Genomic DNA, 17,225 nt, shown 5'->3' with positions numbered 1-17,225 from the left:
CTTTGTGACCCATTGACCCAGTCCTGCTCCCATTGAAGTAAATGGGAAATTAAACCGATGGTCACTTGGTCATCCCTAGAACTGTACAGTGAAAAAGGCTACACTGCTGGATCAAAAGAAAATTGATAGTACATGGATGCTGACAAAATTATTAAAATATACACCAGAAGGGAAGAGAAGTTACGATAGAACACGTCTGACATTAAAGATATCCTGGACCTATATAAGGATTCAAATACCAGAGGTACTCAAGAATCAAGTCAAATAATAGAATATTCTACACATACATATCTTTGAGTGTTGAGAAAATGGCATTCCTGGACCAGATTCGTATCTCAATTAAATCAGAATAATTCCATTGCAGTCAATGGAGTTACAACATATTGACATCAGTGCAACAGAGATCAGAATGTGATCAGGTTGGTCTGTACATTCATGTAAATCATGAGTAATTCCATGTGGTCAGTGGAATGACACTGGTGTAGTACTGAAGAGGAGAATCAGATTCAGTAATTCAGAAAGTTCCCCTGAGGATGAAAGTCTCTGTTTGACTTCAGAAACGCTTAGCAAGCAAGGTTAGCAACTGAATATCTCCAGGGGGCCAGACACACACAGACCCCATACTGTCCAACAGCACCTTTCAGCTACCTTCGAATGCACTGTTAATGGGCACTGGTTTTATACCATTATCCCTTTGCCCAGAAGATGTAGCTGTGAGGGAAGAAGGGTGTGATCCTCTCGCCATTGGGAACCGTCAGTGCAGGATTCTGCTGTAAGAGCCAGGATGGGATGGTTTCCTTTTTGGAAGCCCTGGAGGTCACTTGCTAATGTTTTGTTCTATAGGTTTATTTCAGTGTTTCTTGGATCCCAGGGCTGCCAAAGTGCCTAGGTGCCTCCTTATGGTCTATGGCTCTGGTCTTGAAGCCAATGGCTGCTCCATGAGATTCAGCCGCCTGTGTTTCATTTCTTTGTACCCTTAAATCTCCAGAGGGAAGTTAAACCAAGTTCCTTGGATCCTTGGGATCCAGTCTCCATAATCAAATGCGACCCCAAACATAGCAGTCAGTCAGTTAGTAAGCGGTAGGCACAAAAGTGATGTCTGTTGGCTAACCACCTGTAGCTAGGACAAGATCCAGGAAAGAGGCAATGCATCCTTCTTCCAGGACACTCTCCTCAGCCCCTGAAGGTATATCCCAGCATGATCTGGGGAGGCAGACAGGCTGCAGCTGGAGTCACATGACTCTGGCTTGGCTGGTGTGTGTGGTGCACCCTACTGGCTCTCTGGGCGGGAGGGGCCAATGTTTTTGCTGGGTCAAAGTACGGCGTTGATCCACTCCCTGCTCCCACCCTGCGGCCCAGGCTCCCTGGACATTTGACATGAAGATCAGTTAATGAGGGTAGAGAATCCAAAAACCAAATAAAAGAGAAACGTTGCGTTTTGTTCACAGTGACGATTCCTGCGGTTCCACCAGCAAGAAACCCGGGTGTGAAACGGAGGATCCGAAGGAGGCCGGCAGACACAGAGGCCAGGAAGGCAGGTCCGACACCCTGACGCTAAAAGCCCAGCATGCAGAGCGGCAGGAGGAGCGGGCAGCGGGGTGCTCCCCTCTGGTGCAGAAGCCCAGCCTCCACCACACGGGTTCCCCAGTGAGAGTGCAGCGCAGCAAAGGGACGGCCACGTGTTCCCATGCAGCTGCCTCCGATTATGAGCTCTCTCTTGACCTAAAGAATAAACAGGTACAGCGGCTTCCTCCTCAGGCTACGGGAGAGGGGAATGGGGAGGGTGGGGCCACATTCACACCACGGGGGGCCATTTCTCTGTGAATGTGCTAGCCTGGTTTCTGTGACCATACTGTGCCCTCTCCACAGACCAGGCCTAGCCCCTACATTGTGCAGGGACTATAGAAGAAGGAACATGTGAGGGTCTCATCTAGCTTCCTCCCGCCTGGCCAGGACATCACCTCACCTAAACCCCTTGGGCTCTGCTGTCCCCCCCCCCACATTCCACAGTTCAGAATGGACCCAGCTACTCAAACCTGACTTTAGCTTTAAAGAGAGCTTGCAGGCAGTGGAGGGCTGCAGAGCCCCCCAGGAAATGTTGTGAGCACATGCTGCTATAGGCATCCCAGAAGATCAGGGTCTCTCCTGGTTCAGGGGGAGAAGCACGCTCTGGGGAGTTCTGAGAGCAGGGGGGTAACTTTTATCCAGAGGAGTTTCCACAGCTCTGTTCTGCCTTCACATAGAGCCTTTGGACTGTCAGTTCTTTGGGGCAGGGACTGTCTTTATTTGGGTCCTGTACAGCGCCAAGCACATTGTCAGTATATCACTAATAGCAGCAGCAATATGGTGATGGATGCTCTTGAGATAGGCAGACTTACCAGACTGAGAGAAGACGACTCTCACAAATCAGCAGCCTTTTTGTCTATGCCTATGGCTCTAGCCTAGCTCCAGAGTTCAGTCCAGTCACATCTAGCTGGATCGCCACATCTTCCTCTCAGCAGGGGATGCTGGGGTGCCACCTCATAGCCAGTGAGAAGAAACGTCGCCCCTCACACGCAGTGTGTCGCTGCCAATTAAAACACAGCAGATTTGCTATTAAAAAAGCCCCACTCTAAGAGGAACGTTTCTGTCCTTTTCATGGGATGCAGCTCTACTGGAGGCTGCTTCGTGCACAGGTCCTGCAGACCAGGAGGCTGAACAAGCGTCAGTGACACACTCTGCCTGGATTATGCTCAGTGGTAGAACAATGATTTTTAAGCAGTGATGGGCAAATTATTTCAGCTTCAGACGCAGTTGCAGAGGGACCTTTCTCCCTTTCCTCCCAGGAGCCGTTTAGAAAATGAAAGTTAAATCTAACCAGGTTTACCCCCAAGAAGCTGCTGCAGGGAGCTCTTCCTTCCAATTCATACAAGATGCTTCTGACGCCCCCAAGCATAAAGGTCCAATTAATGACCCACCCAAATACTGAGCAGCAAAAAGGACTTGGGTCTCTGAGTCTTTATGGAGAGCTGTATTTACAACTCTAGCTGTGTTTCACAGCGGGCAAGGGAAAGACAGATGTTAACTAGCAAGCTTCACCAACAAACATGGCATATACTTATTGTGGTCCTCCGCTTGTGTAGATTGGCATAGCCCTGTTCAAGTCATGAAACTTCATTGATTTATACCAGTTGAGGATCTGGCCCATGATCTCTTAATTCTAAATCCATTTAACCATGGGCTCCCAAACACTGCTTTTTGAGGATAGCCCAAACCAGCCCCGGAGGGATCCGAGACAGAGGGAGAGTCTATCCCCACGTTCATTCAATTCTGGTTCCTCTCAGCACTGACCTTCCATGGACCTTAGGCCTGCCATAGGCAGACACATCTTTCCCCACGGTGAGGGAGATTGCAGTATCCATGTTCATTCTGTTCTTGGCTTTCCTTAGTAGACCCTAGTCCTGTCCTGGAGGAGGCGCTTTTCCTGGAATAAGGAAGATATCAATTCAGGCCAGATTCGGCCACTCTCACTCATCCTGAGTAGTGCCTTACTCCATGAGTCATGCCACTGATTTAAATGAGACTTCCTGTCTGGTAAGGTACTACTCAGTGCAAGTATAGGTGGCAGAACTGGGCCCTCAGAGGCTGATTTTCTCACACTGCCACAACAATCCACCTAATCATAGCATCTTCATGCTCTACTTTAGTTTTGTTCTTTATTTCAAAATGATGGAAGAAGGTGCTTCAAAGTACCTCAAGCCCAATTTAGCTTTCGGGAGATGATTGCATATACGTTACAAAGGAAAATACCTATTGGCAGCATAATGCCCCATATTGGAGAAGTAGGAGGTAGTGCATTTCCAGGATATAAAGCAGATCACCTGCAGCAGCCCCGTGCCTCCTGATGCCATGCTGGCGTGTTGATGAATGGATCATGACCAGAAATGAAGGCTGGCTGGCTGCCTCTGAGGGCACAGCTCTCTATACCATGAGATGGAGCATGTCAGGTTATTTGGGGCAGCAGCAAGCCCCTTAAGACCACAATGGGACGTTGGATGATGTAGTTAGCTCAGGTGCTGAAGCATGGTATGTCATCAGCTGACTTTGCATTGGGCTGGGAAATGGAGCATGTCCAAAGTATGAAGGGCAGCATCTCCACTAGCACATCACCCCCTCTAATGCCCAACCAGGCGATGGGAGTTGGAGCATGCCCTGTGTATGAAGAACACCACCCCATCACCACAGGGACCCTTAATACAATTCTGTCCATTCATTGTGAGGGGCTAATGAAAAAGGTCTGGGAGTGGGGGATGCATGCAGAACACTAGTAAGAAAAAAGAAAAGGAGTACTTGTGGCACCTTAGAGACTAACAAATTTATTTGAGCATAAGCTTTCGTGAGCTACAGCTCACATGCGTCGGATAAAGTGAGCTGTAGCTCACGAAAGCTTATGCTCAAATAAATTTGTTAGTCTCTAAGGTGCCACAAGTACGTCTTTTCTTTTTGCAACTACAGACTAACACGGCTGCTACTCTGAAACTAGTAAGAAAGGCACTTTAGGGGTTCCCAGCTTTCTTTTCTTTTTTTTACATCCGATATATTATCCTGCCCTGGGCAGCTAAAATGCAGTCATTGGGCCTGATTCTCCTTTCACTACCACAGTTGTAAAATAGGAGGTAACTCCTTGGACACCAGTGGGGAAAACTGCTATTAAGTGATATCAACATCAGGCCCATTGCTTCTGGAGAAGTGGTGTATTTGTTTTTGCCTGAACATGCTGTAGGTAACGCTGCAGCAGGGGTTGTATCTCAAATACAATGTCATCCTGGCCAGGCACTGGGGTTTGTCTGGGGCTGGGCTTGTAAAAACTCCCATCTCTGCACAATCCCTCCTGGCTAGAGGGATTTCCCAGGTGTTTCTGATTGAGCCACAGGGCCTAAATCAGGACTGGGTGCTTGCCTCGAGGGCCAGAAATGTATTAAGCTAATTATTCTTTTTAATTCCTCCCTCCTGCTTTTCAATTCCTTTGACACTGGCTGCAGGATCACTCCCCAGAGAAGAATAGTTCTAAGTAGGCAATTACTTGTGATTCACAAGGCTTAGGAGAAGTGAGAGAAGGGCAATCACATCTGCCCTTTCTCATCTCCCAAGTGGAAGGAGAAGGTTCCTCCACCAAGCCAGACATACATCTCCATAAGCTCCTGCTGCTGTGGAGTGCTAATGGATGCCCTTTCCCCCTTGCGAGAGGAGGGGAATGGGCCCCTGACTGTGTCAAATCCTTAAATCGGTCCAGTGGCAAATGTGAATACTGCAGACTTCAGGAAATCACTGAGCTGCAGGCTCCTGAAGGGGGGAGAGGAGGAGGGGGGAGAGAGAGAGAGATTTAGTCCAATTGAAGTAGAGTGGCGGCATGGCCCAGTGGGCAAGGTGCAGAACTGGGAGTCAGGAGACATGGGGCTTTGCTATGCAACTCATATGACCGTGTGTAAGTCTCCGTGTCTCAGTTTCACCATCTTCAAAATGGGGCTCATGATACTGATCCTCCTTTGTAAAGCCCTTTGGGCTCCTTGGGTAGAAAGTTCTGTGAAAATACTCAGTATTCTGATAGCTTGGCCTGCATTTGAGAGCTCTTAGCAGGGCCTTTAGGAAGCAGCATAGATTGGGAATACCCTTTACCGTTAATTTCCCTAACAGCTTGTAGGGGTTCATAGAGTGCCAGGCATTGCAGTAACTGGGTTGCCAGTGGCCCATTCTTTTGAACTCTTAGACAGCTTCCGCCTCTCCCACTGAGAACCAATGCCATCAAACTCTGCTATTCAGAAACTGGCCTCTGCTTGGCAGGAATCTGCCTTTTATTTCAGATCAGCAATTACATCTCATCCTGGCCTCTAATAAGGATGGAGCATATGAGATTTACACTTCCTGAATGGCTGTCACTTCCTTAGAAACCTTGGATAACTACCAGGCTGCTGCTTCCCCTGGTTCTGCTGGGTTTTGTACTTTATTATTATCTCTTCTCTCAAATAGCTGCTTCCCCCACTCCCCTCCCCCACAACAGGAGTAGCCTCCTTGTTGTTATGCCAGGCTGTGGTACCCAGGACACTCAGTCAATTCCCAATTACAGCTGGTTGGGCTGTGCCTGCACAAGTGAGGGTTTATAATGGGCATATATTTAAATGAGCCTTGCTTACAGAGGAAGATGGGGAAGGGATAGGTCCTAATTGCTCATGGAGGTGTGGGAGCTGTAAAAGGAGACTGTCCCGCACCCCCTCCCCTGTTTTGAAGATGTAGAAAGGGAAAGCCCTGATCGTATGCTGAAATTTAAGTTTGGTGGGGGCAGGGTGGGTGAGCTCAGGGTGTGATAAGTCTTGGAGAGCATCTCCTCCTTGCCCCCAACCCTCTGCTTTTCCCTGCACCCCGGGGCCAGCCCAAAATACCCCAGGGGCAAACAGAGGCCTTGTTCATCTACTAAGACTATTGACAAGTCCTATTGTCATTACAGCTGGCTCCACAATCTCTTTATGGGGATAAATGGTCTGAAGGTACTTTGACCTTGATTCGGCAGGTACTTACTTACATGGTGAGCAGCAGGATGTGCAAAGCTGGTATGTTCCAGGACAAGTCTGAGCAAGGGCTCAGGGCTAGGTCTGTCACTGCACTTTAGCTGGGGCCGTTATTTACCCTGGAAAGGTGAGGGGTGGCAGTAATCGGTACCTTAGTACTTAACCCAGAAGCTGGGGTGTATCTGTAGGGGTGGAGGGCTGGGCCCGTAGCATTCTCCACCTGCCACGCACAGAGTCATCTCCTGAGGTGGCATGTACAAAAGCCCCTCTCATTCTCACAACAGTAGATCTTGGAATTAATCGCTTACTGACTTGCATGGGGCAATTCTTAAAGCTGTTGTTCCAGGCTCTCTGCAGACGCAGGCAGGCACTTGGTTCGCTTTCTGAAGGTTAGCTTTGCAGCTGTGAGGTCCAGAAATCTACTGAAAAGAAAAGAAAGCTGAGATTCTGATGCAATCACATGACTCCAGGAGTTGGAACCCTAGATACAGGCATAGTCTGCCTATGCTTGAATCTGGTCCTGTCCACAGTGAGCATGTAATAAACCTCAAGGTCTTTGCACACCTACTCTTGAAACCGTGGGACCAGAAAGGTGTGCAGTGCAAGCGGACACGGTGTGTCTGAGAAAGGGCCTGTCCTCTGGATATAAGGCAATTAACCATGTGCTCCCCTCTTTGCCTTGATCCTGTTAATAGGCAGAAATAATTTGGTGGTCATGCAACAGCTCACTTGTTAATGCAGGATTGAGCCTGCCTGTGCTCCCTGTCCTGCGCCTCATTTCTACCTGGCATTCTCACTCTCTCTCACACACACCCCACTCTGTACGAGCGCTGTGCAGAATAAAGTCCTTTATCAGACACGGGAAGGGACCTGCCAGGCTCAGCAGTTTAGCCACATCTCAATGGGGATAATTAGGGTTTGTCCTTTCTGCTTCCCTCAGCATCATCATCCCTCATTTTCATCCCTCCTACATTGTCCTCTATTGGTCACTCACTGGGACTGAGGCTGGGGTGATGTATGAAGCAGACAGACAGCATCCTCCTCTGGCACATGTCTTGGGCTTCACTTGCAGAGCAAAAACGAAGTGAGGACTGGGAAAAGGAAACAGCCTTTGGGTTCATGTGGGGAACTGGCCAGACTGTGGCACAGAAAACCATAATGAAGTGCCCAGTGTAGGCCTAGTGGTTTGCTCTAATATTGTCATGTCTCCTAGCTCTGTGTGTGTGTGTGTGTGTGTGTGTGTGTGTGTGTGTGTGTGTGTGTGTGTGTGTGTGTGTGTGTGTGTGAGAGAGAGAGAGAGAGAGAGAGAGAGAGAGAGTGTTTAGCAGCTCAAAGAAAAGGAGTACCCGTGGCACCTTAGAGACTAACAAATTTATTAGAGCATAAGCTTTCGTGAGCTACAGCTCACTTCATCGGATGCATTTGGTGGAAAAAGCAGAGGAGAGATTTATATACACACACACAGAGAACATGAAACAATGGGTTTATCATACACACTGTAAGGAGAGTGATCACTTAAGATAAGCCATCACCAGCAGCAGGGGGGGGAAAGGAGGAAAACCTTTCATGGTGACAAGCAAGGTAGGCTAATTCCAGCAGTCTCTAAGGTGCCACAAGTACTCCTTTTCTTTTTAAGAATATCAGAGGAACAGTGGGGGGGGGAGGGAGAAATACCATGGGGAAATAGTTTTACTTTGTGTAATGACTCATCCATTCCCAGTCTCTATTCAAGCCTAAGTTAATTGTATCCAGTTTGCAAATTAATTCCAATTCAGCAGTCTCTCGTTGGAGTCTGTTTTTGAAGCTTTTTTGTTGAAGTATAGGCACTCTTAGGTCTGTGATCGAGTGACCAGAGAGATTGAAGTGTTCTCCAACTGGTTTTTGAATGTTATAATTCTTGACGTCTGATTTGTGTCCATTCATTCTTTTACGTAGAGACTGTCCAGTTTGGCCAATGTACATGGCAGAGGGGCATTGCTGGCACATGATGGCATATATCACATTGGTAGATGCGCAGGTGAACGAGCCTCTGATAGTATTGCATAGTCTAGAGTCTCCTGCCATTTATTCTTAACTTTTCTTGTCCTTTAAAATGAAAGTTTCTCAGCTTTCAGACCAGTTTTCTTTTTCTCCCTGAGTTGTTTTCATTTGTTTGGTTGGTACCTGAAAAACACAAAGTGCACTGGGCCAAAGAGTGGAGCTTAGATAGGGGTGTGACCCTGAGAGATGCAGAGCACTTCTTGTCACATGCTGAGCAACCTCAACGCCTATTGACTTCTGTGGAAGTTGAGGACAGTCGTTCACAGGATTAGGTCCATAGTTTTTAATCTGAGCCCTAGTTTAACAGTTAAAATTCCTTAGTTTTTTTCTTGTTCTCAGTGATTTCCCATTTCTCTAGAGGCACTTTGCTGAGGTAGCTTAGGTATGTAGAAGTGTTAATGGAGCTTTGGGAGGGTCACACTGCTGGAGTGCTGTACTTGCATTGACAAGACTCAACTCCAAAGAATTTCACAGGCTGGTGTCCTGTTCTCAGGGCAGCATTGTACACAGTTCACAGTGCCAGTGTCTCAGCTGGCTTTCCCAGGCCATGGCCATGAGGAAGCTCACACTGCTGGTGTTTTGCCAGGACACAGCGGTGAGGAAGCTCACACAGCGGATAACCCAGCTGGCATTCCCAAGGCACAGCTTTGAGGAAGCCGACACTGTCACTGCTCCAGCAGGCATGGCCAGGGCACTGCTGTGAGAGACCCCCTTCTGTTCCAATCCCAGCAGACATCCCCAGGGCACCGCAGTGTAGAAAAAGGCTAATGGGGTATTAGCAGTTACACTCAGGGGACCTCCAACTAATCAATGTATAAACTGGGGTCATGGACAGCCTTCAAAAGTCAATTAAAAAATCTTGTTTGTGTGTGTTTCAGATCGAAATGCTAGAACACAAATACGGAGGGCACCTGGTCTCTCGCAGGGCAGCCTGCACCATCCAGACTGCCTTCCGCCAATACCAACTCAGCAAAAACTTTGAGAAGATCCGGAACTCCCTGCTGGAGAGCCGCATGCCCCGCCGAATCTCACTAAGAAAAGTCCGGGTCCAGAACTCTGAAAGCTTCTCTGCTGATAAAGCCCTGATGGAAGGGTACAACTTTGTGGGCATCCCCTTGGTGAGGTCCCCATCTTTGCCAGTCACCATCAGCGGGGCCCTGACTGAATTGGAGGACTCTTTCACAGAGCAGGTTCAGTCCCTGGCCAAGTCTATTGATGACGCCCTCAGTACATGGAGCCTGAAGACCATGTGTTCCCTTCAAGATGGCAGCTCATACCAGATCAGAGAGACCTTCAGCGCCAGCTCAATGCAGCCGAACCAGGGCTTGGAAGCTGAACTGAAAGAGCAAGAGAAGGAGGAGGGACTGCTGCCAGATACTTTGCCCAAGAGCAGCAGCACCCTCATGATGGCCTTCCGGGATGTCACGGTCCAGATTGACAACAAGAATATCTCAGTCTCTTCTTCTACCTCTGTGTCCATGGCGAACTGTCTTGGCAGCAGTGCCCAGGCTGGGCTCTCTCAAGCTGCCAGAATTGAAGAAAGCCCAGGGGATGGGGAAAAGGAAGACAAAAAGTCCCAGGCTTCCCTGGAAGGGCTGCCAGACTCCAGGGTCCTCCAGAACAGTCGCAACTTCACCGAGGTGAATGTTAACACCAACGGTTTGGAGGGAGGGGTGATGGAACAAGGACAAATGGTGGTGCAGAAACTCCAGTTTGACTCGAACAATGAGACCGGGCAGGGCAAGGGCTCTGAGTCTGAAAATGCAGACAACTCAGAGCAGCTCAGCAGCAGCAGCACCTCCACATCAGCCAAGTCGGCATCGGAGGTATCTTCTAAGGAAGCGCTGCAGGCCATGATTCTGAGCCTCCCGCGGTACCACTGTGAGAATCCAGCCAGCTGCAAGTCTCCCACACTTTCCACAGACACCATAAGGAAGCGGCTCTACCGCATTGGGCTGAACCTCTTTAACATGTAAGTGGCTAATGGGACTAAATCCTGTAATCTCACATGGCTTTCTCCATTAATGACAATAAGAAGCTATAAAATGGTATTGGGCTAGAATCATCCCTAGTTGTAACTCGTTTATGTTCCAGGGTGCAACCTCCTGGGGACTAAACTCAGGTCCCCAGTCTACAGTGCAGGGGCTTTGCCCTGCGAGTAGTGAACGTAGGTTCTCTGGTTGCTGTCCTGATACTCCACCATAGCTGGGGAGTGAACCTAAAACCCCATGGTTACTGTCCAGAATGCTGAAGACTGAACCCTGGCCATTGGCCAGATGAGGGGATTGTCCAGCTGGGGATGGGACACAGGCCTCCTCTCATTAGTGACAACAGGGCACTCTTGGGTTGGGGTTGTCCCCAAGCCCTGGTTACTCACTGTGAGGCTTTTCTGAATGAGAACTGAACCCAGGCCTTGTGTTTAGAGTGCCGAGAGCTTAACTAGCTCAGGGTGGGTGCTCCAGCTGCTGTTTTCCTTCAGTATTTTTGGGAGAATTTTTCACCTGACAGATCCAATTTAGTCATCACAATCTATCGCACAGCTCAGAATAATGCCCTGTGAAAAAAGCTGTCGGTGTGAAAGCAAAGGCAGAGCAGCCTAGAGATTTGCATCAGAATAGGTAATGTGGAAGGTCATGTACCTTGGATTTGCGGAACGTGACTGAGGCTCTATGAGGAACTTTGGGTTTGCTCATTGCCTCTAGGTGAGACTCTCTTGACTGCAACGAACCCTGGAAAATACAGTTCTTTGCCCTTTCACAATTTGATAATGTCACTCTTCACTTGCTATTCATTCCAGTCCCTGGACGATGACGTTAGCAGAATGATTTCTGAGGCAAGCCCAGGCTGCATACTAGGGGGAAATTTTGCACACACACATTAAGATGGGCCTTTTTATGGGGTACATGCAGTCCTGGATAGGAGACGAGTGAGTGATGCACGTGGATTGGATATGTGAATTATGAAGTCAGTGATTTGAGGACAAAAGGATCTGGATAAGTGCTTTATTGAGATGGTCTCAAAGCACACCCACATCTTTTGGGTGTTTACCAGATAGGGTTGGGCCTGGTTCTGGATGGGCATTTTACCCTGAGACAGATTTGGGGGCACACACAGATGTGGGTGGACATTTTACCTGAGATGGGAATGGAACATGAACAAGTCTGAACATGTTCTATCAGAAAGAGGCTTGGGGTGAACTCAGGTCTGGCTGGCAGTCATGTGGAGACTGGAGCACAGAGAGGACGGACACTGGAGGTGGGTTTGTGGCACACAGATCTGGTTACGCAGGGGACAGGCTCAGGTCTGCCCAGTTGTTTTACAGAGACAGGCCTCAGGCCTGTTTGGGTCTGAATGGGTGTTTTATTGAAGATAGACTCAGTGCTCAGCTTTTTGCAAGCTAAATGTTTAAATATTCTCAGACATGCCTGGCAACTGTGCCTGCACCAATCTGTCTTCCTCTGGCTCCAATTGTGTATGTAGCTGATATGAACACTGAGCTGATGGTAATGCAGGGGCGTGAATGTTTTTTCCCTGTGACTCCTGCAGTCAGGTTGACTGATGCACACATGATGAATCAGCAGCTTGTTGACTGCTTTGATCTTCTTCCACTTGCTGACCCAGACTTAGCAAATCTCTTTGGTCTCTGTGTGGCTGGAGTCATGTCAAATACACATCATTCAGAACCACATTCTCCTGGCCATGCCTTCCACCCTCTTGTGACCAGTCTCATGTCCGTCACTTGTTAGAGTCAGTTTTTTCAGAAAAAGAAAAGGAGTACTTGTGGCATCTTAGAGACTAACAAATTTATTAGAGCATAAGCTTTCGTGAGCTACAGCTCACTTCATCGGATGCATTTGGTGGAAAAAAGAGAGGAGAGATTTATATACACACACACAGAGAACATGAAACAATGGGTTTATCATACACACTGTAAGGAGAGTGATCACTTAAGATAAGCCATCACCAGCAGCGGGGGGGGGGGGGGGGGGGGGGGGGAGGAGGAAAACCTTTCATGGTGACAAGCAAGGTAGGCTAATTCCAGCAGTTAACAAGAATATCAGAGGAACAGTGGGGGGTGGGGTGGGAGGGAGAAATACCATGGGGAAATAGTTTTACTTTGTGTAATGACTCATCCATTCCCAGTCTCTATTCAAGCCTAAGTTAATTGTATCCAGTTTGCAAATTAATTCCAATTCAGCAGTCTCTCGTTGGAGTCTGTTTTTGAAGCTTTTTTGTTGAAGTATAGGCACTCTTAGGTCTGTGATCGAGTGACCAGAGAGATTGAAGTGTTCTCCAACTGGTTTTTGAATGTTATAATTCTTGACATCTGATTTGTGTCCATTCATTCTTTTACGTAGAGACTGTCCAGTTTGGCCAATGTACATGGCAGAGGGGCATTGCTGGAACATGATGGCATATATCACATTGGTAGATGCGCAGCTGAACGAGCCTCTGATAGTGTGGCTGATGTGATTAGGCCCTATGATGGTATCCCCTGAATAGATATGTGGACAGAGTTGGCAACGGGCTTTGTTGCAAGGATAGGTTCCTGGGTTAGTGGTTCTGTTGTGTGGTGTGTGGTTGCTGGTGAGTATTTGCTTCAGATTGGGGGGCTGTCTGTAAGCAAGGACTGGTCTGTCTCCCAAGATCTGTGAGAGTGATGGCTCGTCCTTCAGGATAGGTTGTAGATCCTTGATGATGCGTTGGAGAGGTTTTAGTTGGGGGCTGAATAGCTGGGAAGAGGAAAGGTACCAGCTTGTCAGTCTGGGAGAGTGAAGTCTTCTGTTTATCCCCAGCACTTGTGCAGAAAGAGCAGCAGTAAGACAAGCTTCTTCTGCAGAGACACACCAGTGAGCCCCAAAGAGGTATGTCTCTGGGGCTGAGAAGGCAGTTCAATTCATATAGCCCATGCAGTCCGTAGCCTCCCTACTGAGACTTCCAGCAAAGAGACCACTTGATTGGTATTTATAGTGATGTGGACATTGCCCACTAGAAACTAGACTGAGTCCAACAAACCCATTTCACAGAGTGCCATCGAACAGTATTGATGTTTGGTCACCATTGGCCTGACTGAAAAGTGAAAGCCTCCACTGTCTATTAGCAATCTCACTGTGCTATTTAGTCCCCATCTGAGTTTTCAGCAAGCGATATTGTGGATTGGAACTGGGAACGTAGTGATTGCATTTATCCTGTGGCACTTTACCCAGTCCACACTCCACAGCAAAGGAGTGGAATTCCTGGACCGGAGAGTACCTTATGATGCAGTGTTGCTCTAAAAACTGTGTTTGTGTGTGGGCAGCTAGCTGCGTAGGTGGAGAGAAAGCCAGCAAGACTGTAGAAATCCCACAGCCAGGCTTAGCTTCTCAGGGACGGAGGAGAACTCCAGGGACCAAAGTTAGAAGTGATGTAAGTGGAGATGTAAGATACATAACGTGGATAAAATAAATGAAGATAAGGGGCACAGAGCACAATATTCAGTTGTGTGGCATTCAGTCATTGTGCTAGTTGAGAATGCATCATACCTATTGGTATTTTATGGGGAACAAATTCTGCCCCTGGCAAAAGCAGGGGGAAAGCTCCTGTTTTAGTTAATGGGAGTTTCGAGTGTGTACATCATATCTTCTAGTTGCAGCCAAGGGAGTGTGGGAATGGTGAAATGTAAATTAAAGGGAGACGAGGGGTGGAGAGGGGTACTTTATTTTACGTCTTCCTGATTATTCTCCTGCACCATCCTTCTCCCCCCACACCGCTTCCCCAACCTGTGCATCCTATCCATGGTATGACAGCTCCATTCGTAGGCCACATTCAGCTCTCAGGTACAATGAGGTAAATCCACAGTAAATCCACTGGCTTCAGTGGAATTACTCTGAATTCACACCTGTAGCTGAGATCAGCCCCTGGCATTTGGGCATCTGCTGAGATGCCCCAGAGGTGCATTTGCGGGTGCACTTTCCAAACCCTTTTACTATAGAATTTGAATTCTACACACACACATAACCCCTTGTGATGCTTGTGTTTGGTAGTGTTCTTTACACTGACTCTTCAGAGGTGACATACGAGCCTTGTGGGGTAGCACGGCAAGTGCATTTTGCCTGATGTACAGGATGTGTTAAGTAGCGCTTAATAGGGTAAGTGAGCCTGGGTTTTTCGCTGGGGTATTTGACCGAACTCCCATGTGCATACTGAATGGGCTGAGTTGCTGTTTTTCCATTAGGATTATCACTTTATCAATTTTCAGCTCATTCTGTTCATGTAATTCCGTGGTATATTTCTGGTACATGCACTCTTGTATGCCCCATGGGGACTCCTACAAGGGACAATGCACTCTCTGGCATGCTGTTCCATCCTGGGTACGGATGAGTTGTTTGTACAGTCCCTAATCACCCAGTAGATCTGAGCAGTGGAAGTCACGGAGGAATCAAGCACTCATGTGCTACTGTGTACTGTGCTGTTTCTCCCACGAAGCTGCTTGTGCAAATTCATTCATTAAGCCTTTGCAAAATTCCCCGGTGGGCTAACGACAGAAATGGGACTTTCTTGCCTCCTTCACAAGGAAGCACCAACCACTCTGGATTGGAGAACCATGAGGAATTTGGAAATCATCTCAGCATTTGCTGATTCCCCTGTGCATCTGACTGACAGCCAGAGCGCGGTCTGCTAGAGCGCATCACAAGTGACAGCCTGCCAGAGGGCCAGGGGAGTAGGGAGAAAAGAGATACATGCAAACCTTCAGTACACCCCTGTGTGCCATGCACACTCACACAGACACGCTCACACACACACAGGGCCACATAGAAACACCTACACCCAGAGGCACACACACACAAACACGCATGGGTGACACGCATTGTGTATATTTGTGCACAGAAACACACATGATCACAGAGATGCTCATGCATACAAAGACACATGCAGAGGCGCACACAAACACCACACACTCAGGCACAAGCACTTGCAGAGTCGCACACGTGCAACTCTCAGAGAGCTCCATAAGCAGTCAGAGACACAAACTTACTGACACAACACACAGAGCTGCTCTGGGCTGGGGGCTGCAGGGAAGGTTATGGCCTGTTTAGGCTGTGTCCTCATAACTAGGGTTTCAGTGCATTCACAGTATCTGTAGAGGCCCCAGTCTCAGTAGTCAAGGCTGCCCCACAGAGTGACACACCAGCTGGACAGGTACCATGGATGCCTCTGTCCTTGTAATCAGAACCATTTTTAACCCCTTAACCTGTGACATGGCAGGGGCCGGGTGAGGCTCCCCACCCCCGCAGGCTGGATGGATCCGCTGCTGGCCTTGCCCCTGCCCCACAACCAGGCCAGTCACTATCATGCACATTAATGGGAAGAATGTGGGGAAGGACTCCCCAAGGGGACTCCTTCCAGAGGCAATGGTTCCCCGAAGGGAGTGTCCGGCTCACCGTCCCTGTCCTTCTCTTCCAGAAATCCAGACAAAGGGATCCAGTTCCTGATCTCTCGGGGTTTCATCCCGGACACGCCCATCGGGGTGGCACATTTCCTGCTCCAGCGCAAGGGCCTCAGCCGCCAGATGATCGGGGAGTTCCTGGGCAACAGCAAGAAACAGTTCAACAGGGACGTCCTGGAGTAAGTGCGGAGACCCCTCCCCTCTCCCCCCAACTGCCCTCCCCTTCTGAGTGAGTGTGCCCTGCCCCCTTCCTAACTCCCTTTCAATAAGTGTGCTCTCCACTCTGTCTCTGTCCTCCTCTGCCTCTTCTCAGTGTCCCTGCCCCCCCACTCTGAGGGAATGTGCCCCCTGCACTGCCCCCCCAGTCTGAGAGTGTACCTGCCCCTCCCCCTCCCCACCTTCCCCCCAGTTGTATCCCTGCCAGAGAGTGTGCTCCACCTTCTCCTTGTCCTGTCTCCCTACACATACTTTTCTGCATCACGAGGGGCTGCTGCAGCTCTGCTTTCTTTGGTGCTGCTGCAGCCGCTGTCCTGGCCTTTCAGCATCTCTTTCCCCAGAGCTCCTTCAGCCAGCTAGGATTAACATAATAGCCCCCGGCCTGACAGAGTTCAGACTGGTGTGAATCAGCAGCCAGAACCGCCAGAGTTACTGCATTTATAGGCATATAAAACTGGGGTGAGCAAGAGGGAGACCAGGCCCCACGGCTTCCTCGGGTGTCAAAGATCCTGTGGCACTCTGTGGAAGGTGATCGGGGTTACAAGGGGAGGCGAGGCACTGTCTTGTGGTTATGGGACAGGTTGGGGAGTTGGGAGAGCTGGTTCCATTCCTGGCTCTGTCACTGACCTGCATCCATCCGTAAAATGGGGATAATAAATACAGGGGCCAAAGCTGTGGGGGGTGTGAAGTGCTCGGAGACCCTTGACTAGCAGACACTTAAGTAACGGGTTGTTATTACCTTTGCAATCCCCAAGGGCTGGCCAACAGTGCAGTTTCATCTGCTTCCATGAGCTGAGGTTCTCTCTCCGCACAGCTGCCTTTCTGTTGGGTTTCCCAGCCCACTCAGCCTGTCTCAGGCCTCCTTCTACGTCTGTTCAGCTGCTGCCCTTGGTGGGTTGTTCTGCTAGGCTTCACTGACCCTGATTCTCTCCTGGTCCTGCAAGTCAGAGCCCTTTCCATCAGCCCTGCACTTCAGGCTGGAGCTTGCTAGTGGTTTTTTG

General features: G+C 48.9%; 1 protein-coding gene across 4 annotated transcripts in view; it reads left to right on the top strand.

Annotated features, from left to right (window-relative positions):
- IQSEC3 (IQ motif and Sec7 domain ArfGEF 3) overlaps nucleotides 1-17,225 on the top strand; it is a 125,162-nt gene that overhangs the window by 80,822 nt on the left and 27,115 nt on the right. For all 4 annotated transcript variants that reach the window (XM_038383728.2, XM_038383757.2, XM_038383736.2 and 1 more), the window contains exons 3-5: nucleotides 1,449-1,737; nucleotides 9,461-10,554; nucleotides 16,026-16,187. In XM_038383728.2, the coding sequence (XP_038239656.1) occupies nucleotides 1,449-1,737; nucleotides 9,461-10,554; nucleotides 16,026-16,187 (1,545 nt within the window). The remainder of the gene's footprint in view (nucleotides 1-1,448; nucleotides 1,738-9,460; nucleotides 10,555-16,025; nucleotides 16,188-17,225) is intronic.

Source organism: Dermochelys coriacea, chromosome 1 (assembly GCF_009764565.3).
Source record: "Dermochelys coriacea isolate rDerCor1 chromosome 1, rDerCor1.pri.v4, whole genome shotgun sequence".
Classification (NCBI taxonomy): Eukaryota; Metazoa; Chordata; order Testudines; family Dermochelyidae; genus Dermochelys; species Dermochelys coriacea.
The sequence above is the reverse complement of the archived record's forward strand: the minus strand, read 5'-3'. Positions and strand labels throughout refer to the sequence as shown.